At 40.7% G+C, this 14,755-nt stretch overlaps 1 protein-coding gene across 1 annotated transcript in view; it reads right to left on the reverse strand.

Annotated features, from left to right (window-relative positions):
• GADL1 (glutamate decarboxylase like 1) overlaps nucleotides 1-13,477 on the reverse strand; it is an 81,789-nt gene extending 68,312 nt beyond the window's left edge. The window contains exons 1-3 of the mRNA XM_082294712.1: nucleotides 13,413-13,477; nucleotides 2,000-2,169; nucleotides 1,067-1,193 (exon numbers count right to left, since the gene is read on the reverse strand). Of these exons, the coding sequence (XP_082150838.1) occupies nucleotides 1,067-1,193; nucleotides 2,000-2,169; nucleotides 13,413-13,419 (304 nt within the window). The 5' untranslated portion in view covers nucleotides 13,420-13,477. The remainder of the gene's footprint in view (nucleotides 1-1,066; nucleotides 1,194-1,999; nucleotides 2,170-13,412) is intronic.
• Nucleotides 13,478-14,755: the final 1,278 nt, after the last annotated feature.

The raw sequence follows: 14,755 nt of genomic DNA on the forward strand, positions 1-14,755 counted from the left end.
ACAGCATTTTTACTTGCAAAAGCAGGTATGGCTCCATTTATATTATATCTGGGACTTCAATAAATGTCTATATTTAAATAAAAGACTATTTGCACAGCATATTTTTATATACGACATCCTTTCTAAGGTGACATAGTATAACAAATTATAATCCAAAGGCAATTTGCAAAAGTAAGATAAACAGAACACCTTCCAGTAACTCAGTAATTATATTTGCATATTATTAATACACTCCCCCTGCAGATGAATATCACTACACTTCTATGGTTTTCAAAGGCATGAGTCCCCTCTCGAAATTATTTCACAGTTTTTCTCTGCAGCAACAGTGATTTTAGCAGGCAATACAGCCTGGAAATGCTCGACTAACTGTATCAAATGTCTTTCTTACTTACCAAAGTACAGCCTAAGCCATACAACATTTGAAATCCTGAGCTACTGATTCACAGTGCTATTTCCTGAACAGATGTTGTTCATCCGTTTTCACCAAGATTGAATTACCCTGCACACGCTGCAGAAAGGTTAGCTGTAGAGAACTAATCCTGCAGAGCTGCGGTGTACTGTCTCTGAAACACTGCAGGCTCTCTTCTCATGGTTTCTGGAACAGAAACCACTGTCTATCAGCAAATTAACACCCTACGAGACTATTGCTCAAATAGAAAAATAATAAATGGAGAGTACTCATCACTAAGAACATATGAGGGCAATGATGGTGGCTCCAAATCTCATCACTCAGACACCAGGAAATCACACATTAAGGTCCTTCTCCTGCCTATTTTGCTAGATTTTTATATCATTTGTCTAGATGACTTTCTCAAGACTTCAAAGTGACAGAATGTACTGTTAATGCTAATGGCATTACATTTGTTACTTTTTGATTAGTTTGCCATTATTACATATTTTAGTCAAACCTATGGTGACCAAAATTCCATCAAACAACTGTTTGCATACTTGTATAGGCAGGAGGGAAACAAACATTCACACTCCCAGTTCCCTGAAAGGTGACAGAGCTTTGTAAACATTTCTAAGTTAGCATGCAGAACAACTGTGCTTAAAATCCCATTCCTACTGGTTTTGACGCTGTATTTTATAACATCACGGCAGAGCTGCAGGATCTTCTGGTGGCATTCTCCGGTGTCCCTCATTTCCAGGTCAAGAATCTTCTTAAGCATTTCAGGGGCTTGCCATTCACAGACCTAGTGATGGGGAGTAGGGCAGACACCATCAGTGAACAGCTTAGCCAGGAGCAAGAGGTTATAGAGGTACAAGGTAATCACCCCGTTCAGCACTGCTTTCACAAAACTTCCCATGGCAGGACAGCATGCCGCCAGAAAATATATCCGGTAAACTGGCCTCATGGGATGTTGGTTTTATCGGATCTTGGGCAATGCTCACCCATAAACATTAGAGTGGGAAATGCTGAAAGGCAGAAAAGAAAGAGGCCTGCGGCTCAAATTCTGTCCTTAGCTAAGGATTTGTAATCACCGCATTTCCAGATACCGTTCTGCCAAGGGGTGGGAGCAAGCAGTGCACGCCTAAAGGCAAGCATGATTTATTTTCAGGACCTCTTCCCATACAGCCTCTTAAGCAGGTTCTGCAGGACCCACAGCAATCTTTATAATGTTGTCCTTTCACAGTGGTACCGTGCAAGGTACTTTCTTCCTTCTCCAACTCCGGTGCCCCTGAGGAGCAAATAATCCAACCCCACCCCAAGCATGAAAAACACTACAGCCATTTGTGATCTCAATGAAAATGACCTTTTTATTCTGAGATAAAAAAAACCACCATCATTTTCTGGCAGATATGTATGCTAATTATGTTATTGGAAGGTTTTATAATATATTCTTCATTAATTTGTAAGGCTGTCTTTTTATTTGGAGCCAGGCACAGACTAGAAGCAATTTTCAGGCTACTTAGAGTGCAATAAAATACAGCTTTTAAAAAATTGATTTATTGTTCATTATCTTCACTACAAATTCTCAACAACACTCTATGGTTTTACCTTTTCTGTTACATCATCTGCTTTCTGGACAACATCTTCCATTATAATCTTACAGGCCTCTTCCACAAACTTCTCTCCTGCTTTTGAGTCCATTATTGGACCATTCAAAATGACCCCATCCACCAAAACAGCATTTTTCTTCTGGAGCATCTCCTGCTTGCAAACACCAACTGTAAGAGAAATAATTCATCATTAAAGCAAGGATAACTAAATAATAAACTAAAAAATATTCTTTCACTGCTGAAGATTCAGTCAACTTAAGAAATCTCACATGGACTTTTTACATGTACAAAAATCTTTGATTTTGGTGGAAGAATCTTTACAGACCAAAAAACAAGGCATTACTTCAAACATAGACTGTTATTCTGCAGGCAATAATAGCCTACTTGTATCTACTGCTTTCTCTAGCATACAAAAGCATGCAAGGGACCTTCCAAACACAGAGGAAAATACAGTTCTGGCTTAGAACATGTTAGAGCTGGATAAATAGAAATGCAGCGAAAGATAATGGGCATTTTTATTAGCTGAAAATGTTTCCCTCCACAAGCCATCCCTCTGCTCCCTCTATTTCATGAAATAATTTTCAGCTGTATTTCCCGTATCTTTCTGCTGCTCCTTCCCACCAGCCAGTCCTCTTGCTCTGAGTCTTCTGCATTCTTTGCAGAGTGCTTCACTGACCCACACTCCATGAATATAAAACCTTTCGATGTCACATACCTGTACTTCTTTCTGCCCTTACACTATGAAGTGGCCTCAGTCACTAATTACAATAATCTGCTGGGCAGATTACCTTGTTTATTCCCTTCTCCAGTGACAATCTCTTTCCCCTCCCCCACCTCCACCCAGGAGACGTACTCTCCTGATGCGTTCCATGAACACATTTTCACTTCCTCCTTTACATTTCCCCCAAGAGCACACCCAAGATGCTTATAAGACACTGGCCAACAGTGACAACTATGTATTTCTTTCATGTATTGATTTCATATGGCAAGATCAGGACTCCAGTTTTCATCAACATGAGGATGAAGATGAAATTGAGACATTTGGAGATATCAAGGGAATAGATATTTGAAACAGTATCACGGTGAAAGGAGAAGCAGTAACTACTGTAGCCAAATTATCTGGGTTACAGGAAGTATCTGTTCACTGATCTTGCTTTAGAATAGCTGAGATCCATAAAGCCAGGCAGCACTGCCACCATGGGTCGTCTTCACTTACAGTGAGGATGGTGCAAGGCTAGAGTGGGTGGAAAAAGTTCTATGCCCAAAACAACTTCATCTTACTGCTTTACGTTTTGCTCCACTTACAAAGTAGAGAAGACAGGTGCCTCTTTCACAGGTCTAAACAAACAACTGAATTTCCAGAAGACTGCCAGTCACTGTAGTCTGAAACATTCATCATGCTTATCATAATTACAGCTCCTCATGCACAGGAGGACATAGAACAACAACAATGCTCTTTAGAAATGTGCATCACTTCAAGGTCCATTGATTGAAAGAAACCCTGCTAATCCCAAGAGCTTTTATTTTCTGGTGACTCAGAGAAGCTATTCAGTTCACTTTGATTTATCAGGAGAGATATGACAAACAAGATAAAATTCTAACATGAGATGGGACCTCACACTTCCCATAATGCTGCCAACAAAAATGACATACCTCACCCCCCTCTTCCATGCATTTCTGAAATTACTCCTCTTTTTAATCCAAATGGGCAGTATATTAGATTTTCCTGAACAGAGTAGGCTTCAGCACATTGTTACAGGAAAGGCATAAATGTTCTTATGGGACAGATGGAAAACAAGCAGGCAAACAGTATTAAATCTTCAACAGGCAAAGAGGGAAAATCACAGGCATCAAAAATATCAATTCTCATCATGCTTTCCAGCACACCACAGCAGAGGCACTGTAAAGAAACTGCAGCTTTGAAAAAGTCTTAGATGTTTATCTCTGGAAACACAAGCTAGTAGATCAGCTTTACAAGACTTAAAACCCCTGGGTATTACCAGGAAATGGAAGGCATCAGGGCTTTGGGCAGAGAGAAAAGAGACTAATTTTGTGTTGAGACTTCGTTATTTGATGCATAAATAGCTGCCTTAAGTACTGTTCAGAGTTTAACATAAACAGAAGAAAAGGATTTCAACCTTAACATCACCTGGAGAGTCTATGATCTCCACGTATATCAAAGGTGTTTTGTTTCTATGAAAAAGAGAACAAGATCTACAAAAAAAAAAAAAAATGTGGGAGATTAATATATATTGCAGAGCACAGTTATTGATACTTCCTTTGGTTACAAGAAGAATAGATGGTAGAGCAAGAGAACTCACTCATTCTTTAACACATCGTTGTTGTTGTTTGTTTGGGGTATTGTTGTTATTGTTCGGTTGATTGGTTTGGGGTTTTTTGTTCTTCAACTCTCAGGTGTCTGCTAGAAGCAGAGTTGTGAAAAGGGCTTCTATTGGTAACTCCCTTAGCCCTATTCCTGTCACTTTTGAACAGAGATAGGATTCTAGTATTTCCATGACTTTACAATGATCTTTTTACAGGAATTCTGCAAAACCAGAACTTTACACTACTTTTTCTACCAGGCCTTTAGGGAACTGAGTCATAGGTCTAACAGCTTTCTATTTGAAGCAGGTCTGTTCACCTATACACACAGTTTTACAGTCTCCCTAGGATGCTTTGTGGATCCTGAGGAAGAAGATATGCCCTGGAAAATGGGTGATTTTCTACCCCTAGTCCCCACATCTGTTTTGGAACCTGGGCACAGTCTATGAAAGAAAGGCAAAGCAGAGAGATTAGAAGGAAGAGGTGGAAGACAGCCTTCATTTAAACATCATTTTACCTCTGTAAAGCTCCAGCAAAGAGTTCGTAACTTTGCCCATATTTCATGGAATAATACTCCTTGCAATTACTTACCATTTCCTCAATATTTTTTTTGGTTATCACTTATAATTTCAATCTGAATTTGTTGCAATTCTGCCTTGGAATATACCATAAGCTCATTACTTGAAATTAGCAGAAACGATTCTTTCACAATCAGACACTAAATCAAACCCCAAGCACACACATTTTTCTGAGGTAGTCTTCAGGTTTTGGAAACCACTACTGGATACATACACTCTTCTCATCCCTCATGATCTTTCTGCAATTGATGACACTTAATCTTCTACTCATAACTGTCTGAATCCTGGAGTTCTTATGAGATGACCACACTCTTCTTTATCAAAAAATTAATGTGCTTCCTCTTGGTTGCAGTAAAACCCTGAAGAAGAAAACTAAGTAGGTGATAAACCTCTGAAATTCCACAACATTTTCTCTTTTATCACATTTTTTAAAACAGACCAATGACCAATTCATTACACTTTAGATAGATGAACCTCCAGAAATATTCCAGGTTCACTTTCTATGTCACAGTTAAATAGATGCCTTTAACACATTCTCAGAGCTCAGCATCCAAGCTAAGAAACACACAGTATGCTGATGATACATTGTCTCTTAAGAAAAAAAATAAAATCACTCATCAAATGCTCACGACACTATTTTCCATTAAAAAAATTTGTGCCTTTTACATATCTGTCTCAAACGCACCTGATTGCACTGATGGAACATCATTTTCTTTGAAGTGGGAAAGCCCACTTCATAGAAACAGCATCTTGCCACATGTACCTCTTTTGTTTTCAAATATGATAGGGAAATCATCTAGAGATGTGGCTGTAATAAATATGTTCTTTCCTATTTGAGAATACAGAAACACATTCTGAAGCAGACTCAGAAAACAGACTTCCAGAAAATACATCAAATACAACTTCAGCCAAATGGCTCCAGGCTTCAAAAAGAGCTAAAAATTTAGCAAATGGAAGAGCTTTAACACAGAGATTAAGAATTACTGTTTAAGACATCCTTCAGCAAAAGAGAAGACTCAATCCTGCTCCAGTCGAAGGCAATTGGGCATTCAGCCACTGGCTTCAGCAGCAGCAAAGTCAAGCTCATAATTCTAATATTTCATCCTGGAAGAAATATTCTATTACAGAAGCCTAAGGGTTTCCAACCAGCATTTCATTTTTATGATCAATATTATTTTCCCAGCAGCAAACATAAATTAATTGGAGTTGGAATAATGTACAGAAAAAAATAAACATTTTTTCAGATGTTTCTATATCTTTATATAAGTAGTACCATATATTTTAAAAGCTTCATCTGTGTTTCCGTATTTGACTGCTAAATCCTTGCACTACAAAAAGCAACTGAAGCATTGTACTTGGCCCATTCTAACAGTATTTGGGAGAGTAGCATGAAACGACCAGAAAGATTTACTGCTCACAAGGCAAATGAGGAAACAGAAGGGGGTTGTTGTGAAAGAGTAGCTTGTGCTTGAATTCCAGAGCCAAATCCTGTTCAGTTTATACTGCATTAGCACCACTGACTATTCAAGGGAATGCGAAAAGCTGGCTTTGACCAAAGGCCTATTTCTGCTTTGTAACAAATGCAGTAGTAATTGCCAGCATTAATCAGAAAAAAAAATTAAATTTCTCATTCTATATGATCTAGTCATTGGTCTTCTTTCAGTGTGTCCAGCAAAAGAAAGCAAGTGCCTTCAGCATTAAGACTCCACACCAACATGTTTAACGAATTACTGTGGTGCTATATCATGTATCAAAGCATTAAAACACATACTTGTCCCACACTATGCAGCTGTTTGAGTCCCTTGGTATAAATAATCTTTAAAGACACTTATTTTTTCTTTAATCACTGCTTTCTGTTCTTATGAATAAAGTAAAGCCACTCCGGTCTTAAGGCAAAAATACATTGTTTCTTCCCAAACTGATTTCCCAGGCCTGTTGCCAAGGAAATGTAGTTTTCTTAAAATCCAGTATATGAAATGACTTGTTGTCCTGGAAAAGCTATCCATATGAAAGAAAAATAAGTAGGCATGAGTATGGTAGGGCTTACACAATTCCCCCTATATTACATATTCTTGTTTTGCTGGTTTATGGAGCAGGCCTGTGGATAGAGAACAAGCTGGGTGCTTCCCCTCAGAAGGTCTGCAACAGCCACCCCCACATGGGAATCCTCTGACTGTGAAAAGGCAAATGTGACCTTTATAGAGCAGGACCTAACCAAAACAAAAGTGCTTGTGTCTGGGCTCCAAAACCCCTGAATAGATTCATTGAGCACACTGCTAGCACTGAACGGCAACACCACAACAAATGGGTCCTATTCTCCATCCCACACCTGAATTTGCCTTTCCTAAAGGAAGGGTTGGGAGAATGAAATGAGGAGAGGAGACCCAGCAATGAATATCTGACAGGGAATGTGTGGTCCACACTAGGACAGAGGTCCTGCTTTCAGAGGTATTTCCAGAGTTCTGAGGGGGCACCCTTTTGAGTTGAATGCTCACATGCCATATTGTGCTGCCCTAGGCAGGATTTGCTTAAAAAAAAAAAAAAAATCAGGCAAATAGTTAAAAAAATATTCAGACATTTTTATGCAGCCAAATCTCAGGAACTGAAGTTAATTTTTTGTAACAACTCTGCAATGCCCTAACCAAGTAACTGCAGGAATGATTCATGCCATAACATTTCCAATTAGGAAGAAAGGCTGTGGAGAATCAGAATTTACCTTGATGCAAAACTGAGAAACAGCAAATGCCAGCTATGAAATGGAAATCCCAACTCCCTGACCCCAATGAGATCCTTTCGGCTCACAATGTTATAACTCTTAACACCTGCTAAGAGTGTAGGAACTATCTGAGAAACAAAACTCCTTTTATTTTAATCAAAAGTTGTGTATTGATGATGAACATCTAATGAATGTTCCTTTTTCTGTGGGAAAGTGACTGAACCTGCAACATCCAAGTCAGTCAACAGTACTGTGCATGGGATAGCAAAGTTAACTTCAGGAGGCCGAGTTCAGACAGAAATGATGAATATAAGTGTGACCCACATAGAACATACAGAATCCCCAAGATTTTTCTAGATCCCAATGGAAAGAAAAGGTGAAATGAAAACACAAATAGTCGGGGTTTTTTTCAAATGGAAGTTCTGCAACTTGTTTTAAAAGGGTTCCTGACAGCCTGCAATTTCATGCAAGAACTATATTTTTTATCATAACATAAAATCAATTTTTAGCTCCAGTCTTTCAAAAATCAACTAATCAGGCAGTAATTTACTACAACTGAGGTTTTTGGGATTCAATGCAAGTTAAAATGTAGAAATAGATGAAAAGTCTAAATTTCATTTTAGAAAGTTTTACCTCTACATTCAAGTTACTGTCAAAACAAGTCTTTTCCTCTCACTTTTTCATATCATAAACACTTCCATATTTTCTGCTTCCTACAAAGGATTTCCAATTGCTGTAACTCATGTCTACAACATAACTCTGAGATACACCCTTATTTACTAACATGAGGAAGCTGGTGCATAGCTAATCAGGATGTAACTTTCCAGCCCACTAGGTTCTCTGAACTAGTTCCTAATAGATATTCATAATTTATTAGCCTATCAGTTCAATGTAGAAGTGGTTTAAAGCAGCTCAATGCACTTTCAAAATGTAGCAAGTTGCCTTGCCCAGGCTATTGTAATGCTGCTGGTAACATCAGCAGAGATTGGTCACCCAGAGGAGGGACCCAGCGGGGCTCTGGACACGCCACTTCAGGTTGTGTCTGCCTTGGGTTTACTACCTGATTTGGGAAACCATTCCTGAGCTGCAAGAGGCCAGGCTGCTGCATGGCACTGGCAGGTGCCAGCAGAAGACACTAGCAGTCCTTTACCAGAGCATCAGTCTGGATGGTGCCTGGTGAGAGAACAGATCTGATCCTACTGTGCATGCGAGGGCTCAGCAACGAGACTGTGATCCCAGCAAGGCAGCTGAAAGACACCCAAACAGAGCCCCCATACCACCTTGTAGTCTGATTGCACTCAGGTCTTCCATTTTCCCTCTACTGAAGGCAGGAAATGGATACCTAATTTTGTTTGGGGTTTGGTTGGTTGGTTTTTTTGACTTTGTCAAAACTTAAATCAGTCATTTGACCTCAGCATTAGCACTGCAACCAAATACCAGGTACATACAGCATTTGTCACTTGCTCTTTCCTCTTCAGGCTGGTGCCAGAGCTTTTTAACATGACATATTGGCCCCAAAGAGGGCTCAATAATCCCCGAACAATGGAGTAGGGATGCTTGAGAAAAATTAGTTTAAGCAGCTTAATGAGACACTGCAAGCTGTCTTACAGTCTAACCAGCAGAGGGATGCCAAGCCACTTAAAGACAATCTTTCCTGTTGAAACCCTGACATTTGCCAATGGATAAGATCATATTTAAAAGGTTTTTCAGCATACATAAGATGAGATGTGACAAAGGGCAGAGATAGCTAAGCTTTAGAGCCACAAGCTCTTCCAAATTTTCTAGATTTAACCAACTACTTTGTAGAGTCATTGCTACTTTGCTGACAGAAGACCTTGGTCACTAAGAACCACCTTTCTCACCACATTCATGGCACTGAAAAGCTTCTGGTCCAGTGACTTTTACTTTAAAAGACAATTCTATTTGCTGACGCTTGACAGGCTTTTCATTAAAAAAAATAAAGATCTCATATACTCAAGAAATGGTAACAGAGATTGACATACATACATTTGAATCAGGTAAAAGACATCTTTTATTACCCTTGGACAAGGCCTGACGGTAATTATCAACAGAAACAACCACTACTGACATGCCACAAAGCAACAACAATTTGACTTTTCAATTAATTATTCCCTCATTGCACATGTATAAACCCCAGTAATGCTAAAATAAGATTAGATTACTTGTGTGCACAGATGGGAGAATAAAAAAAAGGGGGGGAGAAATGGCCCAAATTTAGTCACGTCCTGCTCAGTATCCTTGACTTCTCAATGCTTTACCAACAACTACCTCCTACAACCTCTGCAGTTTGTGACATGAGACAAAGCAAAAGATGCCATAAGAAGTTCAACTTCTGATTTTTGCAAAGCTTGGAGAGGTAGTTTCCATAAACATATGGGGTGAGCATAAAAAACTATCCCAAATTGGATCACAGAGTGGAAGCAAGTCAGAAATACAAAGACATGTATGTCAATGTGTCCATCTTTTCTGTGTTGAATATGTAATAAATGCTTATGAAAATATAAATGATCTTTAAAGAAGCAGGCAGCTTAAAATAGTCAAGAGCAGGGAAATTAAGGCACACAAAATCTAAACTGTTTAATAGGCAATAATAGCTGAATCAGTATGCAACAAGATCTCCTAATGCATTAAAAAGTGACAATTCCTGGTTGCATAAGTGACAGTTTAAAAGATGCCTTAATCAAGAAAGAAAAATTATTTATTGAACTTTTCAAATGTCAAATTAAGCTTCTTCACTAAATGTTCATTAACTGCCAAGAAAATTCTTATTAATTTTAAAGCACCATGAAGGCATTTAAACAGAATGATTTTATTTGAGGCAAGCTTCATTTCTTGCAAAACGATGTCTCCCTTCCTCTGATGAAGTGATATTAGCAAAGATCCTAGTACCTCTTTTATCAGATCAGACTTTAAGACACAGGAGAGATAGTATCCCCCTGCTCTGACCAAAATACTAACCTGAGTGTCATATTACCAGCGCCCTAAAGTCACCCTAATTTCCAGGGCATTTAACCATGCTTCACATTACAGCTGTTTGAGATGGCAACATGGCAACACCTCACATGAAATGTTTGCCAACTCACCTCTCCAATCTGCTGGTGGCATAAAGCCATGTAACTCCCCATTCATACCATATACACATGGAGCCACCAGCAAATCAGAGGTTAAAAAGCAGCATACTGCACAAATTCTGGCTGCTCCCTTCCTCTTGTGATTGCCAGCTCTGACTCCGTTGTATTGATGAGCTAGCAACCTGCTTGAAATTCTGCTTAATACACTCAGACTTATGCCCCACAAGGAAACAGCTTATCTATTTTTTTTCTCCAAATACAGAATTTGCCAGGCTTTTTCCACGCCAAATCAACCTTGGAAAACCACCCTGATGCCAAATGAATGAAATATATATGCAATGAAGATCCCTTTCTGCAGCTAGGAATAGGAATTTATAACTTGGCCTCCTCTCATTAATGGGATTTTGCTGTCTTTTGTGTGAATAGAAGCATAGCAAAAAAAAAAAAAAATACTGTTACTCATGCCTGTACAGTCATTAAGGCTTCCCTTGTGGACAGTGGTGATGTCTGAGAGAAATTAGGCTCAACTAGCAATCAGCAAGATGAAATTCAAGTGGTCACTTACAGATATATTGAGGGGGGTTAAAAAAGAAAAGAAAAAAAAAACAAAAAACAAAAAAACAAGGAAAAGAACCCAGAGTGTCACCCCTCATAGTGCTCCCACTGTGCTCACCACAGCAGCTACTGCAGGTGTTAACCCTCTGCACATCCAAGTCTCCACTCCAACTGTGCCCACTTTGCCAGCTGCTCCAGCTGTGCAAAGGAAACACAATGCTAGTGCTGCAACAGGCAGGTGCCTTCAGTCTCTCTCCCAGATGCTTTACAATAAAACTTTAAAAGCTAAGAGCACAAAGTATCAGTACTGAAAGGAGAACTGCACCCATCAGCCCAGAAGGTTTGGTTTTAACAATGGACTCACATTTGCTTATTAAAAAAAAAAAAGAAGAACTATTTCAGCAGGCAGCAAAATTGTACAACCTCAAGAACCACAGAGCCAAATCTCTACAATAACTTGAGCTTATAGAGAAGGCTACAACACAGCCTAACTTCATTCACCATCCCACTTAAGTGAAGCTCATTCACCAGACAGAACCTGGCAGAAAACACAGCAAATCACCAAAGTAAAAGGAGAGAGGTCTGTGAGAGTAAAGGACTCCTCATGAGAGGGAAAGTGCAGAGAAATAACAGATGCTACTCATGAATAACGTAGAGGGACTAGAAAACCCACATCAACAAGGGTGGAGATCACATTACCATTAGACACATTCTGTTTTACATTGGTTTGGGGAGGAAATTAGGAAGAAAATTAGGGCTTTTGGTAGCATACAACAGGCAATATTAGAACAAGAACACTACAACCCACCTAAACCACCAGGATCTCGGTCTTGGTGACTGCTGGCAGCGTATCTTTGGTGTTGTTTTGGCAGAGGATATAAATATAAGCTGCATCTGAAGCAAATGACTTTTGGAGCTGCTGCCACTCATACAGTACTTCCCCTGCTACTCACGTAGTACAGCTGTCCTTACAGTACAGCCTTAAACTACTATGGGCACCAGAACATATTTACTACACACCAGAACTGTCATATAACTTTACAATGCTCATTCAACTTACATCAAATAAAGCAAAAGGGATCCACTGTTTGTAAAATATTAAGTTTCTGGAGTTTTCTTTCAAATATATGATTTTGTTCAGAGACTTTTTGAACAACATAGTGCTAATAATTTGGATCACCCATGGACGTAAGAGGAGACTTCTTAACCTGGGAATAAAAGCTTTTTCACTGTTTCATCCATGTTTAGGGTAAAATATAAAAGACACTTATTTGGTCTCAAGTCTTTTTTTGACAGTTTTCATAAGAGATTCACAATTTGAGATAAGTGAAGAAATTCTTATCAAGAATATTGATCTTGTGGGAGAGGGGGATAGCCATCTGCAAACACTTATTTTCTGACTTAGCAATCAGCTTCCATTCACAAGACCAAGGACTTCCTTCTTTCTCAACCTCGCAAATTTAATCTCTGCATTTTCTAAGCTCCTCCAGCAGTGTCATTATTGTATTAGCCATAGTTCATCCACAGTCCCAACTTTCATAAGAATACAGTTATCTTTTACTTTTCATTAATGCTGCAAGGTCTTCCTCTTCATGCGGGTAAAGAACTTGATAATGCATTTATAAAACAGGATTAACTTCTCCCTTACAGAAACCTTTTGTTCCAAAGCAAATCACTATATTGCTATATATCACTATGTTATTCTGATACCTGATGAAAAAAAAATTTTAAAAATTTAGTTTAAAGATACCCCTCTTTAAAGATCACTTATTTCAACAAAAAAATACTGTTCTTCAACGTTTTGATGACAACTGTTGCAAACTCTGTACCTTATTAAACCATCCTGGCTACGCTACTGCTGCACCGTAGCAAAAGGAGGTTACAGGTAGATCCCCAGCAGGCAGCCGTACACCTGGGCTGCGAACCGACCCTGCCTCCTTCCTCGTGCCCCGAGGCCCCTCTCCTCGCCAAGCCCGGGGATACCCGTGTTGGGGAGGCTGCAGGAGCCTCCGCAGGACGAGGAAAGGGTTAAAAGCCCCGAGCGGGGCAGAGAGTGAGCCGCTTCCCTCCTCCCAGCCTCTCCCGAGCCCCTCCGCCCGCAGCGGGGACAGGAGAGGGACAAGGCGGCTGTGCCCCATCAGCGTTTACCCTCCATCCCGGCGTCGCTCTGGGACCGGAGAGCAGCGGGGGCCGCTCTCGCTGTGCCCTGGCCGCTGCCGCGCCCGCAGCCTCCGCGCCGCCCGGGCCGCTATAAATACCCTCGGCAGCGCCGGGCCGCCCCTCCCGCGGGGCAGGGCGACCCGCCACGGCTGCCAGCGGGCCCACGGGGCCGCGGTACAGCGCCATGCTCGGGGGCTTCATGCCCGGGGGCTGCCTTCACTGCCAGATCGGGGGGTGGCAGCCGCTGCTCGTGATATCGGGTTTGTTTCGCTGCCTCTAAAGCCCGACCCGGCGCCTTGAAGCCCTCGTCGGGGCTGCGAGGCTCCCCTGCAGGCAGGCAGCCCTGAGCACGGCTCGTCCAGTTCCCTGCCAGCATCGCCGCCCACCGAGGGCAATTTTCACAGAATCACAGAAGATTCTGAGTTAGAAGGGACCCACAAGGACCATCAAGTCCAACTCTTAGCGCGGCCCAGGACGCCCCAAGAATCACACCATGCTCACAAGAGCATTGTCCAAACGCTTCTTGAATTCTCTCAGGCTTGGTGCTGTGACCACTTCCCTGGGGAGCCTGTTCCAATGCCCAACAACCCTCTGGGTGAAGAACCTTCTTCTAATATCCGACCTAAACCTCCCCTGGTACAGCCTCAGGCCATTCCCTCGGGTTCTGTCACTGGTCACCACATAGAAGAGATCAGTGCCTTCCCCTCTGCTTCCCCCCACGAGTAAACTGTAGACTGCAAGGAGGTCCTCCCTCATTCCACTCTTCTCCAAGCTGAACAGACCAAGTTTTAAGGGATGAGTTGTGGCTGGCATCCCCGTTCCAGTTCATCCCAGGACACCTGCCTCGTTCAGCACAACATAGACCTTCTTAATTCTCATCCCTTTATTTCTTCCTAATTACCACATCTTAAGATAAATTTCCTCCCAATTACTATCTTTTAAAAGAAAAAGGTAAACAAGCTTTGGTTTTGAGTGCTGTTGTCACAGGAAGGTCTGGAAGTGTCCAAAAATTAACTACCAATGCCCCCAAAATTTATGCCTTCCCTTAAAATTCAATCCTGATTAAAGTTTGACAAAGACGTTTGGAAGTAGTGAAATATTCACATGTGAATTAAACATTTATTCACATGTAGTATCCTAATTTTTCTTATTTGCAGGGAAACAAATGTAGCCCTTTTGTAGCTTAACAGCGGATTCTACCAAGCCATTAATAACATGTACAATTGGAGAAGGTAATTTTGTAGCCCAATAGATATCCTACGCTGGAAGAGATAAGTATTTGAACGGCATTGTGACAGATAAAAGTGGTTGATATCACTAAATTAAGAGTT

Source organism: Coloeus monedula (assembly GCF_965178545.1).
Source record: "Coloeus monedula genome assembly, chromosome: 1".
In the NCBI taxonomy this organism is placed as follows: domain Eukaryota; kingdom Metazoa; phylum Chordata; class Aves; order Passeriformes; family Corvidae; genus Coloeus; species Coloeus monedula.